Source organism: Peromyscus eremicus, chromosome 8a, assembly GCF_949786415.1.
Source record: "Peromyscus eremicus chromosome 8a, PerEre_H2_v1, whole genome shotgun sequence".
Classification (NCBI taxonomy): Eukaryota; Metazoa; Chordata; class Mammalia; order Rodentia; family Cricetidae; genus Peromyscus; species Peromyscus eremicus.
Window position 1 is genome coordinate 67,015,793 of NC_081423.1, and position 15,012 is coordinate 67,030,804.

General features: G+C 43.9%; 1 protein-coding gene across 1 annotated transcript in view; it reads left to right on the forward strand.

The window, feature by feature from the left end:
• The first annotated feature begins 805 nt into the window (after positions 1 to 805).
• Positions 806 to 15,012, forward strand: part of Heatr6 (HEAT repeat containing 6) — a 31,655-nt gene continuing 17,448 nt past the window's right edge. The window contains exons 1-9 of the mRNA XM_059271360.1: positions 806 to 1,040; positions 3,204 to 3,311; positions 5,298 to 5,438; positions 6,263 to 6,378; positions 7,660 to 7,774; positions 8,837 to 8,938; positions 10,067 to 10,204; positions 12,338 to 12,642; positions 13,376 to 13,553. Coding sequence (XP_059127343.1) covers positions 822 to 1,040; positions 3,204 to 3,311; positions 5,298 to 5,438; positions 6,263 to 6,378; positions 7,660 to 7,774; positions 8,837 to 8,938; positions 10,067 to 10,204; positions 12,338 to 12,642; positions 13,376 to 13,553 — 1,422 coding nt within the window. The 5' untranslated portion in view covers positions 806 to 821. The remainder of the gene's footprint in view (positions 1,041 to 3,203; positions 3,312 to 5,297; positions 5,439 to 6,262; positions 6,379 to 7,659; positions 7,775 to 8,836; positions 8,939 to 10,066; positions 10,205 to 12,337; positions 12,643 to 13,375; positions 13,554 to 15,012) is intronic.

Genomic DNA, 15,012 nt, shown 5'->3' on the forward strand with positions numbered 1-15,012 from the left:
TGAACATACCTATTCTGTGGTCATCACCAACTGAAGGGAAAAAAAATATACAGAGTTCCCAGAGAGACCTTTGAAGACTTCTTGCATTGGCTTGAGTTACATGGTAGCAGCCCCTACACACCAACCTCCTGCCCTGAGACCAGAAACTCACAGCTTAGCCGCAATATATTCTATAATAAAAGGTCATTCAGTCTGGAATAATACTTTATGTGGGTCATCCATGTTGCTAAACCCAGACTGTTCACACAGTCTCTTCATACCTCTATTGTGGTAAAACAAACAAACAAACAAAAAAAAAAAAAAAAAAAAAAAAAAAAAAACGAGGCTCTACATCCTTTCAGCTCCGTGCAATGTTTGAACGTGTCTTAAGTACTGCTTCAGATTCTTGGTGTCAAGCAATGACAATCATTGCTATAACAACCAGTTTATCTCACTGGGTGGGGGTACTTTTGTGCCTAGGGGTAAAGGAGATCAAGGATTCTGATACGATGTAAGAGTGGAAGATGTCACATAGTTAGCATTTCTGTCCCTGCCATCTACAGGAGTGCTTTCCAACTCCAGCCCGAATCTCGAAACTCTAGCTATGTCAGCCCTGCCCAGGAGCGAACTTTGTGAGAGGATAAGGAGGTGTGGATGACGAAGTTTCCGAGCCTTATTTCTGCCACCTTTTACAAGACACCAGGCTGAAAGAATGATACACTAATAACACCACCACTTGCAAACCTATAGCTCAATAAAGCTTTCCGGAACTAGAGAACACAGCGAAGCCCTGCCCCTAGCGGTGCGCCGGAAGTATTTCCCAGCGAGCTCACGTAGGAAAAATGGCGGCGGTGCAGGTCGCTTCCTCGCTTCCTTGTGGGCAGTCGCGAGAGGCCGGGCGGGAGCTGTCGCCCGAACGGGACGATGGGTTCCGCCGCTTGTCTGCCAGGCTCCGCGCGCTGCAGCCGGATGACAGCACCGTGTCCCGCATGGAGATCCACCTGCTCTTCGACCAGCTCATCTCCGAGAACTACGGCGAAGGAGGCGGCGTGGCCCCCGAGGTAGGCGGCGCGCCGCACCCTTCCGGGACTACGGCTGGTTCCTCTCTCCGGCCCCTCCGGGTGTCACTGGTCCACCGGATGACTTAGTTCCCGACTGGGTTTCTCCCTCTGTCGGTGCCATAGTCTCTGCCCTCCATCGGAAAGTTTGCAAGCTAGCATCTTCCAAAGGTTTCTGTTCTAACGCCCTCAGCTGCCAACCCTGGTGAGCGATTGCAGGAATGTCGAGGATAATGTTTAGTTGGTTTCATTGATGAACACACTGAAACTCACAAAGATCCAGCGTCACGGTTTTGGCAAATGGCAGAGCTAGAATTGGAGCCTAAGTTTGCCTTAGTGCCTGTCTTTTCTGTTTTGTTTCCGTCCTAGCTCTAGCTCCTCCTCGTTTGCCTCGCTCCTACTGCCAGAGGAATCTTACTCATACACATCAGACCTTGTAAATCACTAATTCCCTGAGTCCTTGAGCCAGTCCTGCCATGGCCCACAAACACCTCCAACTTGGTAGCTCTCAAAGGTGAATACTTTGTCTCCCACACTCCTGTCCCCAGTTCATCTACCCCACCCCGCCCCCAAAGACCCACAAGACGCACACGCTGCTTCTCCCCTTTATCCTGGAGCCTGTCAGATTAAATTTCTTCAGAGTCTGTCTCAAACATGTTTCTCAGTTCGCTCTCTCTCCTTTATTCCCATGGTCTGTGCTTTAGGCAAAATAATTCTTGCCTAGACTATTCCCCTGGTCTCTCACTGATCTTCCTCCCGTCTAGCCCCTTTCCAGACTGTTCTTTGCCAGAATCTACTATTTGGTTAAAAAAAAATAAAACAAAACAAACAAACCCATAAAAGTGTAAACCTAATTAGAAATTTTCAATGTATATTGGCAAATGGCAGAAGCAAGCTGCTTAATAAAACAGTCTAGGGTTGGGGATTTAGCTCAGTGATAGAGTGCTTGCCTAGCAAGCGCAAGTCCCTGGGTTCGATCCTCAGCTCAAAAAATAAATAAATAAATAAATAAAAATAAATAAAACAGTCTATAGAGTAAGAGACAAGTGTGGGGCTCAAGGAGAGAGGAGAATTTTAAAAATAAGTGTACATTTACATATGAAGGGGGGGAAAATCCAGAAGAGCTCACACGGAAAAGGGAGCAGAGTGGAATTAATCCCAGCACTCGGGAGGCAGAGCCAGGAGGATCTCTGTGAGTTCGAGGCCAGCCTGGGCTACCAAGTGAGTTCCAGGAAAGGCGCAAAGCTACACAGAGAAACCCTGTCTCGGGAAAAAAAAAAAAAAAAAAAAAGAGTGAAGTTAAGGGAACTTTGATTTATATGCTTTGATGTTTTGTGCAACAGCAGCAGGTGTGCCCTCCCACTTTCCTCCCCCTCTCCTCTTGGACCCTGGGTGCAGTCTTTTGCAGCTTGCTGCTGTTCGAGCACCTGAGGGCTTCCCACATCTCCACGGCTTCCCACATCTCCACGGCTTCCCGCACTCCATTCCCATCATTTGCTTTTTGATTACTTGTCTGTTCATTCTTCAGACCATTCCAGATTCTGCTTAAAATTCATCTTCAGGAGTCCTTCCTACCGAGTTTATACGGAATTCTTTCTGTTCTTAATTTATTGTCATTATTTGTGTTTTCTGTCTCCCTCGCTAGACTGTAAATTCTTTGTGGTTCAGGGAAATGTTTGTTTCACCTTTGGAGTCAAAAGAGCTAGCCTTTTAACCTGGCCCAGAGCCTTTTTGTTTAGCAATCAACAGTAGCTGGTGTAATTTGTGGATAGCGTCTTCTTTTTTCTTTTCCTTTCTTTCTTTCTTTTTTTTTTTTGTAATTTTTCTGATTTTATGTAAGAGTCATGTAAGGGTTGTTTCTGATTTGCTCAATAGCATTGACTGTCTGGCTCACTTAGTATTTTTAGCTGTAGCGTGTGTGCTTTTTTATGCTGGAAGCCCTTTTGTTATGTGATTGTACTGTATGGTAAAAGTTCTTTTCCTTCTTTTTAATACTTCCTAATTCTTGTTATATCATTCCGCTAACCCTTATTTTCTGCCTCAACTTTCACTCAGATATTTTTCCTCACTGAGCGTGGAACGTTCACTATACTTTTCCCATTATTTGACTGTGCTTTGGGGTGTTCTTGGCTGACCAGTGCATTTATCTTTTTTTTTTTTCAATAGGATGTCAGTGCTCTTCTTGTGCGGGCTTGTCAGTTGGTGCCTCTTAATCAAAATCACCTTGTCAGCAAAGTGTCTCAGCTGATCCATCTTCTACTTAACAGATTACAGGTAATCGTGTATGTAACTTTAGGACTCAGATTGTGAATGCACATATAGTAGGCTCATCTTTTTGTTTTGTTTGGAGACAGGATCTTTGGTCAGGTTGGCCTGAGAAAGACCTTGACCTTCTGATCTTTTTGTTCATGTTTAAAGTGTTGAGATTACAGATGCTTGCTACCATGCCCAGGTCAGTTATCCTGTCTTTTGAAAAGCTTGGAAAAGCAAAGTGCCCTGAGCTGGGAATGTAACTCATTGCTGAAGCCTTGCAAGGCCTGGCACCCATGATGCCATAGGTTCAATCACAGCAACAGTACCACCAAAAAAGCAACGCTTAATAAGAGTATATCTTAGCTTTCTTTTTTTTTCATGGAAAATAGAATGACCAAGATATATCGCAGAACACAATTACACGATTCCCTATTTCTTTCCTACCAATATTTTTCCCTTTTCCTAAAACTATTATTTTTGTGATTTACATAAAATCCCACAAGTATCTTGGGAACAGAGAGCCCCAGGATAAAAAGTCCACAGTTATTTCTATCAAGGTCTGTTCTGCAGTTCTCCATCTGTAAAACTAAGTAAATCCTTGAGTAGATGAACGTACACATATCATTTGGCATTGTGTCAACCAGAATCCTTCAGACTGCAGGAGAGGAGGGCATTCAAATAAAACCAGAACCCTGCTGCCGGGCAAGAGGATGGATGCTGGTGTGTAACTACTGTGTGTGTTAGATGCCGGTGTGTAACTGCTGTGTGTGTTAGATGCTGGTGTGTAACTGCTGTGTGTGTTAGATGCTGGTGTGTAACCGCTGTGTGTTAGATGCTGGTGTGTAACCAGCTGTGTGTGTTAGATGCCGGTGTGTAACTGCTGTGTGTGTTAGATGCCGGTGTGTAACTGCTGTGTGTGTTAGATGCTGGTGTGTAACTGCTGCGTGTGTTAGATGCTGGTGTGTAACTGCTGTGTGTGTTAGATGCTGGTGTGTAACTGCTGTGTGTGTTAGATGCCGGTGTGTAACCAGCTGTGTGTGTTAGATGCCGGTGTGTAACTGCTGTGTAACTGCTGTGTGTGTTAGATGCTGGTGTGTAACTGCTGTGTATGTTAGATGCCGGTGTGTAACCAGCTGCGTGTGGTAGATGTCGGTGTGTAAATGCTGTGCGTGGTAGATGCCGGTGTGTAACCAGCTGCGTGTGGTAGATGCCGGTGTGTAACCAGCTGCGTGTGTTAGATGCTGGTGTGTAACTGCTGTGTGTGTTAGATGCTGGTGTGTAACTGCTGTGTAACTGCTGTGTGTGTTAGATGCTGGTGTGTAACTGCTGTGTGTGTTAGATGCCGGTGTGTAACTGCTGTGTGTGTTAGATGCTGGTGTGTAACTGCTGTGTGTGTTAGATGAGATGAGGTTGCTTCCAAGTTCAGAATGTCACACACAGATGTGGAGTGGCTTCTGAATTTTTACTATTGTGCTTCATCTCTGTGTCACTGGCAGTTGGATAACTTCATGTCACCTGTGGCGTCTGCAGCCCATAACCAGCTTTCGGGCATTTGACGACACTAAATATGAACTTGAATGTCCATAAATTGGTTTTTGATTAGACCATTCTTTCTCAAGAAGATTATAAACTCTTAGGAACTGGGATGTGTCATATCTTCTTGTTGCATTCCTCTTACATTGTGACAGATACATAGTTAGCAGATATGTTTATTTGCTGTGTGTTAGTTGAACAATTTCTATGGATTAAATCAATTTAATTGAGTTAAAATATTTCAGTGTATTGAATCTTGTATCTGTATTTATAGTTGTCAGTTACTGATTAGTTCCAGGAAAAGTTACAGGACTACCAGGTTCTACTTTGGAGATCTCAAAGGAGATAGAGACTCTGTAGCAAGGAGACGGTCTCTCCCATCTTGATCAAACATAGAGCTAATGCTTTGGTACAAAGAAGATGAACATGTACTCTCTTATGTTAGATCACCTGTATTTTTTCCTTTCTTGTTAGGTGGTTGTGGATGAGCAGAACTTGGATTTCCTGTTGACCTATACGATCTCAGCTATTCAGCAGTGTAGCTCTTGGACACACATGGAAATTCTTCAAGCCCTGGCAGCTCTGGTTTACTGCAATGGTTCAAAATGTCAAAAGGTAGTGTCTTGGGTTGTGTTCTGTTGCTGTGATAAACACCACAACCAAAAGCAACTAGAGGAAGGGAGGGTTTATTTCATTTTACAGCTTATAGCCTGTCATCCAGAGAAGCTGGGGCAAGAACTGTAGCAGAAACCACAGAGAGATGCTGCTTACCAGCTTGCTTCCTCTGGCTTGCTCAGCTATCTTTTTTTATACAGCGCAGGCCCAACTGCCTAGAGATGGTGCCACCCACAGTGGGCTGGAACCTTCTACATCAGTTAGCAATTAAGAAAATGCCCCACAAATATTTCCAATCTGATGGAGACAATTCCTCAGTTGAGGTCCCCTCTTCCCAGGTGACTCTAGCTTTGTCAGGTTGATTACTGAAGCTAACTGTGACAGGTAATTTAAACTATTATGTCTTTCCTTTGAAAGGCTAGTAGCACAGACTTGAGAGTCAAAATACCTGTTTCCAAGTATCCATCCTGCCACTAACGCATGTATAGCCTTACTTACTGAGTCCCTTGGAGCCTTACTTATTCATGTGTAAGATATCGCTCTGAGGATGAAGTGAAACAGTGCTTGGCACTCTATAACTGTTGACTATTGTTATCATCATCATCATCCTTCATCCATGTATCCAAGACTAAAGAGCCCCAGCAATTACCTAGTAATGATTTTTACTACTGATTCCTGACATATGTTTGGGTAGCCTTTGATGGATTTACCTAATAGCTAATTTTTTTGATATTTAACTGTCCTTTAGTTAAGAAAATATTGTCTAACAAGTATAGTCTTCCTAGAAGCTGTTGTTATACCCACACTGTTGATATTTCTTTCAGTATCTCCCAGACTTGCTAGGCAAGAGCGGCCTCTTGATGAAGTTGAGTGACTCAACTCACTCTGATCCTGAAGTCCGGAGAGCTGCAGTGCATTGTATGGCAAATTTATGTCTCAGGTATGTAGATGCAACCAGGCTTCCCAACAGTAGAAGGTAGGACCTCTCCTGGGCCCTTCGTAGATTGTTCTGTCTGCCTGAAGCCAGAACCAACTTAGAAAAATAACCTAGCTTAAGCTATGCCTAGTGACGCGTGCCTGGGATCCCAGTACTCAGGAGGCTGAGGCAAGAGGATCCTTAGCTTCAGGCTATCCTACATAGCAAGTTCCAGACCAGCTTGGGCAAAAGCTGTGAGACTGTGTCTCAATAAACAAAAAGAGAAAGAACCTTTTCCATGTCATTTAACAAGGTTATCTTATATTGTTTGTTTTTAATTAAAGAAAACCTATCAAGAAATGAAGGGAGAAAAGCACGCTAGAGTGAGAGGTGTGCAGTATGTCAGTTTATTTTCTGTTAGTGTACATTTTAATCATATTCTGTTGGAAAGAATATTCATGTGAATTTAGACTCTTGTGAAAGTTTCTGTTAAGTCCAGTTTCTTCTTTAAGAAGATGCAGCCGGTCTGTAGTATGCAGTAGCAAACGGACAGCACAAACTTGACCCTGTCTCTGGATAGCACTTTGTTGTCCAGTGAAAGCCGACTCATCATAGTCTCACTCCGCAGGATCTGTCTGCGGTATTTCCCTCCTATGACTGAATGGCAGAACCGAAAAAAAGATTGTTTCTTCTACACACCTCCTCCACTACACATCTCTGACATTTCTCTATAGAAACTTCTCTTCCCACTTCATATGTGTTCAGGCCTGTGCTAGTCCAACAGTAACTAATCAGCCAAAATGCCATTTCTGGAGCACAGTAGTGTTCAGAGATGTGTTCCAGACTTAGCAGTCTGCATTGCTGTTGTTAATGCTTATCTATTGATAAGCACTGTTTCAAAGGAGACTACTTGAATTGTTTTCTCTGCTGTGGGATGATCCTTCTATACACTGTGAATGTGTGTTGCTCTCATTGGTTAATAATCAATCTGGTTTGGCCAATAGCCAGGCAGGATAAGGTTTGGTGGAAAAAACCAAAGGTGGGGATGAAGAAGGGCAGAGTCGGAAGAGTCGTGAGCCAGACAGAGAACAGAGGTAAAGGCTATGAGCCTCAAGGCAGTACATGGAATAATAGAAATGGGTTACATTGTAAGATCTAGTTAGTAATAAGCCTGAGCTAATGGCCAAGCATTTATAATTAATGTAAGTCTCTGGTAATTTGGGAAGCGGCTGCCTGGTATTTGGGAACAGGTAGACGAGACAGAAAAGCTCCATCTCCATTTACATTTCTCTACATGTGTTTTAGTGTGCCAGGACAGCCATACCTGGAGGAGTCCTACCAGAACGTCTGTTTCCAAGCTTTCTTGACCATTTTACAGTCTCCAAAATCATCTGATATGGATGATATAACATTTTGCATGGTAGGTGGGACTGCTATTAACATCCGAACATTGTAGGCATAGAACAAAGGCTAGAGGATTGACTGATGTATTAGTTTGGTCTGGAAAGATAGAGCTACATGTATATGTAAATGGTGTCTTTAAGTCAGGGCTGAAGCCACATCTTTGGATTCAAATGATAAGGAACCATTTGGTTTGCTTTAAGTTTTGTTTTGACAACTTTTAAAAGCCCATATTCTTTCTCCTCCTGAATCTAAAAACAATATAGTGATTATGACTGATTTTAAGGTAAGACAGAAGAAAACCTGTTCAATAATCTTTTCTTAATGACAAATGTGATACATGCTTTAAATTCAGAAGTATATATTTTAAAAATTATAGATCCAAGGTAGTAAAAGTTATTTTTGGTACCTGTCTGAGATACAGTTTATTACAGAGCTCCTCACTTCTCTCTGCTTCTTTAAAAAAAAAAAAAATTTATTTTTGAGCCAGGGTTTCTCTGTAAATGGTTCTGGCTGTACTGGAACTCACTTTGTAGACCAGGCTGGCCTCGAACTCAGAGATCTGCCTGCCTCTGCCTACCAAGTGCTGGGATTAAGAGCATGCACCACCACTGCCCGGCTAAAAATTTTTTAAATGGCACATTATGTTATATGTATGTGAGCATGGACATGCCATAGCACTTGTGTGGAGCTCAGAGGACATGCTGGAGAAGTTGGTTCTCTCCTGTCACCGAGTGGGTCCTGGGAACTGAACTCAGGTTGTCAGGCTTGGCGGCAGGTGGCTGTACCTGCTGAGCCATCTCACAGGCCCTCTGTACCATTTCTACTGTCTCACCCACCCTTTTTCTTGCTCATCACTTACACTTGCTGGTTCCTAAGTGTGTACAATAAGAGAGCTCTTCTGGAAGGCTGCCCAGAGTGCTCCTCAGCTCTATCCCTATCTCTGCTCTGTATGCCTCATGAAGTTTTCCTTCATCTAGAAGACTTTTTTCTCTTCCCTTCTAACTGCTACAGAGTTGGTCCCTGCGGAACCAGGTCTTATTCTGCCTTCTAACTTGCATCTCTGCCTCCCCGCCCTCAGTTGTTACAGAATGCACTGAAAGGCATACAGTCACTTCTTAACGGTGGGAAGATGAGGATGACACAGACTGAGCACCTGGGAGCACTCCTCGCCGTGCTAAAGGTGAGGCGTGTCTTCACAGTTTCACACCCAAGTGTGAGGGACACACGCCCCAAGTGTGGGGGCTGTCTATATCCTCTCAGCTCTCTGTGGCTAGCTGTAAGGTATTAGAAGTTCATATATGGATAATAAGAGCGCAATAAAATGTTCATATTCAAGCATGCTCAGTTGAAATTAAGAGCAGAGAAAACCACAGTCGATAGATCGAAGTTTTAAGAATTCCTTTGGCATCTCAGAAAGGAATCAGTGGTGAGGTATGATCTGTAGATAATTTAATTACAGATTTTCTTGAACCTGCCTTCACCTTTTTGTACTGTAGGCAGCAGTAGGCTGCCATTACTAGCTTCTGAGCCTGCGCACAATGGGAAAGTCAGGTCACCCTTTGAGACCCAGTGATCCTCAGTTCAGCCAAGAAGAGTCAGAAGCTCAGTGTTCACTTCAGGTCAAAGTCATCTGTGACAGTCTAGCTTTGTGACCAATATTTTAATAATTTTCTCTTAATCCCTAAATGGGACAGATAGGGATATAGATGAATAAATAAAAATGATAAATTAGGGGCTGGAGAGATGGCTCAGTGGTTAAGAGTACTTGTTCCTTTCACAGAGGACCCAGTCACAATCATTCACAACTTCAGTTACAAGGGATCCGACCCCTCTTCTGACCTCCACAGGCACTTGGTACACACACATACATGCAAGCAAAACACTCATGCACACAAATAAATCTAAAAATAAAAATAATAAAGGATTGGTATTTAAAAAATGAATTAGTTTAAACAGTTTGTGATCAATAAAATAATGGGATAAAAGTGATTTGATAAACAAAAATTATAGATGCACTAAAACCAAGCCTAATCTGGTGTGGCCTGTGAAGATTCAGCTGTATGTAGACAAGATTAAGCTCCTCCCTCACCCATTCCAGTACTTGCCACGCCCAACCCTGCAGACTTCCGAAATCAGATGAGGTCAGGAACCTCATCTGTGGGGCATGGACACAGATGAGACTAAGCACTTCTTTCAGTACTGGCCTTAGGTGTTTCCTTTGTCTCTTTTATTCTGTAGTAGTTTTTAAACATTTTGATTCTGTTGATGATTCATGTGACGTTTGTTCTTCCTCACTTCTCACTGTTAGAAAGCCATGTTTCACGGACTCCCGGGATTAAACATAGAGATGCCTGCGGTGCTGTACCCAACTCCGCTCCCTCAGTATGATGGGCGATCGCCTGTTAGACCACAGCAACCGGAACCCAGTGCTGCTCGACCGTCTGTGGTACGTTTCTGTCCATTGAGATTCAGCTGTGGATCACCTGAGTGCTTGCTGTGTGTGCTTTCTATGATTTGCTTCTCGGCTGCCTCAAAAGGCCACTGCGAGTTTGTTTTCAAGTTAGTGTAGTTAATATAGAAATGTTAAATTGATCAGATTGCTAAGAATACCAGTTAGAGCGCTTTGTACTTCTGAGAGGTCTAGACAGTGTAACCACTACAAACAAGCATTTGCTTTACATCCAGTGCTGTGAAGGCTCATTCCTAGCCTCTCAAAACCAAGAAGAATCAATACACTTTTGTAATACAATATCTTTTGTAAAGGGCTGGCTATCATGGTACCATAATGCAAAAGCAACCAGGGATTCTCTGTGGAAGCAGATGGGCTGCAATTCCAGTAAAGCTTAATTGTAGAAGCAGGCTTTGGGCCATAACGTGGCAGTTCTTCTCTAGAGCCACAGAAGCCCAGCTGCCTGTCAGGTCACTGTCTCCATGATGCTACTGTCACATTTCCCAGCCTCTGTAGACAGCTGTTTTTCTCCCTCAGTTCCCTTGGAGCATACAGATGTGTGGCCAAGATTTCTATCTAGAAATGTGACAGCAGACAAAGAATGCTTCAGTTGGAAACTCCTTCATCTGTTATTTATTAAACACGTATTGTCCTAAGACATTGGGGAAAGCATGAAGAATGGAGGCACTGGAGGCCGGAGAGATGGCTGGATGGGTAAAGGACCACCTGCACAAACACAAGGGTCTGAGTTCCTGTCCCTGCCACCTGTATCAAACAAACAGACAAACCAACCTGCTGTCACACTTGTGTAACCCCAGCACTGCAAATGTGGAGACAAGTGGGTCCTGAGGACTCACTGGCCACCCAGTTTGGCTGTTCAGTGAGTTCCAGATTCACTGAGAGAACCTGTCTCAAAAAAATGAGGTGGAAAGGGTTAAACAAAGATACACAAGGTAGACCTCTGGCCTCCATACACCCGTGCATGGGTGTATATATGTTAAAACACACACACACACACACACACACACACACACAGATTCTGCCTATCCTTAGGAATTTTGGATAAAGATGGATAGACCATTACAGGCCTGTAATTTCCTTCACCAAAACACCCACAAAGTACTCCGAGGGCGGCACATCCAGAGCACACAGTCCAAATGGAGGAGAAAGAGGTTTGCTTAAGATGTGGTGGCTAAATGGAGGCTCCAGAATGAATAACAGGATGGGGATAAAGGGAAGCAGAGCCACATAGACACATGGAGTAAGAGCATGCGTGGCTCATGTCGCCGACGGAGCCACATTGCAGGTGTGTGGAGGGGTCTTACACAGGATGCTACAGTCTGGGATTTATCTTGTAGGTGATGGAAAAGTCATATAGGAAAATGACGTGGTCAGATTTGTGACTGAGAAAAACCACATGGTTTTGCAACTAGAAAGGGTAGGTCAGGACCACTTTAAGTAGTAGACGAGGGGAAGGTACAGATCCCAAGGATACTTGGATGCCAGATAGAAAGAAGTAGAACAGAAAGAAAGAGTCTTTACTTAGTATCTTTACTGCATAACCCGAGGGCCTAGAACAGGCATCGTGTGCAACGCCCGCCACCTCCCGTGCTTCTGTCTAGAGGCACACTTGCTGCCCCGGGGTGACAGGTGCTGTGCTCATGTTCCCCAGGCTTTGGAGCTCTGGAAGGAGCTCTGGAGAAGGCCTGTTTTTCTACAGCTCTGCCTGGTGCTTGCAGGTGAGGGAGGTGACGCCCAGAGAAGTGATTCCAGAGTCACTTGGAAGAAGCCCAGGCTACACGGTTGCTGTGTCCATGAACCTCATTCCTTGTTTCTAGGAGTTCAGTACTGTACATCATGCATCATGCCTGGCACATCCTGCCACACTTTGCTTCTGTCCTTTTTTTTTTCCCTTCTTCAAACTGCATTTCGGGAACATCTCCAGTCACTTTCAAATAAAAAAGTACCAATGATTTCAGTTACAAAGTAGTTTTGGAATGACTATCATAATATGTATTTTTATGTATATGTATAAATAAATATATTTAAGTATGTATATATGTGTATGTGTGTGTGTATATATATATATATATATATATGTATATATTATGTCTTTGCTTCTAAAATCAGAACAAAAAGAAAAAACACAAAGTAAAACCAAAGAAAACCCAGCAAGGGGAGAAAGAGGAGGAGGAGGAAGAATCCAGTGGTGAAGTGGAAGCGGCCCCAGGCCTCAGCACGGGCAGGGTAAACACGTGTGGCGAGAATGCTTGGTGCTCCTCCCCCCGGGGCTCCCAGAGTTTGCCTGTGGATGGGGGCAGAGCTGCAGGAAGAGAGCAGGTCTCCTGGCCCTTCGCCTCCTCCAGCTGGAAGAGAGTCAGCAGCAGTGAGTCAGACTATTCCGATTCGGAAGGAGGCATGCAGGGCAAAATGAGGTAGTAGTATTTTGTTATAATGTTCTACCTGGCATTTGCGGTTGCATGTGACTTAAGAACCTGTCTGCTGTGTGGCGTTGACCTTGAAGGTCCCCTTCACATGGGGTCTTTGCATCCTTTGACCCATGACTACTTGCAGGATCTGCTTCTGTGACTCTTTGCTTCTCTCTGGCCTTTTCATCTTGTTAACCACTAGACCTCTTCACAATGAGCTCACAAGTCATGTTTCCTGGGAAACTTTTCCAACACCTCCATTCTGACTTAGGCTGTCTGTTACATGACCCTGTTATTTACTTTTGCCCTGGTGTCATGGAAAGTGTGGTACAGTTCCTTCCTGAACCATCTGTCACTTGCACTAAAAAGCCTGTCAAGGGCAAGGGCTGTGTGTGTGTGCAGCCACCTCAAGCGCTGTGGCCCACGTAAGGTCATTGGCGGGGGTGGGAGAATCCATTGAATAGCTGCATGGATACACTGCACTGTTTCTTGTCTAACTCTGGTTTTCTAACCAAGATGTTACTTGGTTTATTCTCTGCTTGGTTTTTAATCAGCCTTATTATTAATAGCTTGTAGCAAAATTACCTAACATGTTTTGATCATACTTTGAAAGAGATGGTAACATCCTTAGGGATACTCAGGATGCTTAATTTCTCAAATCATTTGAACTGGTTGGAATAAATAGCCTTTCCGTTTGCATTTTTAAAAACGTATTAAAACTTTCTTCTCACTATCAAAGGTCATACCAAGCCAAGGTTCGCCAAGGGGCATTAGCTTGCTTTCTTTCTACTGTCAAATCGATAGAAAAAAGAGTTCTCTATGGCTATTGGTCAGCCTTTGTTCCTGACACACCTGAGCTTGGAAGCCCCCAGTCTCTGTCCTTAATGACGCTCACATTAAAGGACCCATCTCCAAAGGTAAGGCGCATTTTTATGTCCTTTTCTCCCTTTGCCCTGTCTGATCGTCTCGGAACACTGTTCTCGCTCGTACCATCCCAGGTCCTGACCTGAGAACCTTAACAGGCAGGAGGCGAAGAGGGGACAGACTTCTGTGGACCACATGCTAAGATTCTGTCTTACCCCAGGGCTTTGCTTGAAGTCAGAGCACACTGAGATGTAACTCCGGTGTCTCCCGTGAGCCCCACTGAAGCTGTGGTGTTAGGAACAGCTCAGGAGTGGCTCAACTCAGTGCAGTGTAGTGTACATGCGTGTGCAGGCTGACTCAGTACAGTGTAGTGTATATGTGTGTGCAGGCTGACTCAGTGCAGTGTAGTGTACATGTGTGTGCAGGCTGACTCAGTGCAGTGTTTATATACATGCGTGTGCAGGCTGACTCAGTGCAATGTTTACATACATGCGTGTGCAGGCTGACTCAGTGCAGTGTAGTGTACATGTATGTGCAGGCTGACTCACTGCAGTGTTTATATACATGCGTGTGCAGGCTGACTCAGTGCAGTGTAGTGTACATGCGTGTGGAGGCTGACTCAGTACAGTGTTTACATACATGCATGTGGAGGCTATCGAAAGCTTAGAAAAGTGCCTGTATTGTTTTGTGAAAGCACAAAATAGTGTTTTATATACAATAAGGACCTAACAATTTTCCCATATCTTAAAATATCATGACTGATTTACATATTTTAATGAGAAAAAAAGCAATTTCATTAAAGAAAAAACAATGGTTTGGCAGTCTGCATAGCATCAGCAACTACCCCATGGCAGATGAAGGCCTGCCCCTGTTTAGATATGTCCATTCCTCTCTGGAAACTTGCTCTTAATCAAGGAAGGAAAGGAGTCTGTTGCCTTACAGCAGTGAGTATTAAAAAGTCCCGCTGAGGAGCACCTGGCTTTCCTTAGGTGGCCCACATACCCACTGAAAGTGAGTATTTTAGTTAGCCCTATCGCATATTTTACCTGTTTTTAAGGTTTCTTTCTAAAAGGAAAGTACAATCCACAGTAGATTGGAATACTCCATAATCATTTGAGTAGCTAGATACAGTATAAGATGGGGGCTGGAGCTGGCGGTGGTGGCACACGCCTTTAATCGCAGCACTCGGGAGGCAGAGAAAGGTGGATCTCTGTGAGTTTGAGGCCAGCCTAGACTACAGAGGGAGTTCCAGGAAAGGCTCAAAACTACACAGAGAAACCCTGTCTCGAAAAACCAAAAAAAAAAGACGATGGCTCAGTGGTTAAGAGCACTAACTGCTCTTCCAGAGGACCCAGGGTTGATTTCCAGAACCTACATGTCAGCTCACAATCATCTGTAACTGACTCTTCCTTAAAGAAACAGCAGCCCTTGACTAAGGTGCATCTGTTTCCCCTTTCCATCTATAAGATTGTATTCAGGGTCCGTGTTATAAAATGCTGTGCAAGCACGAGG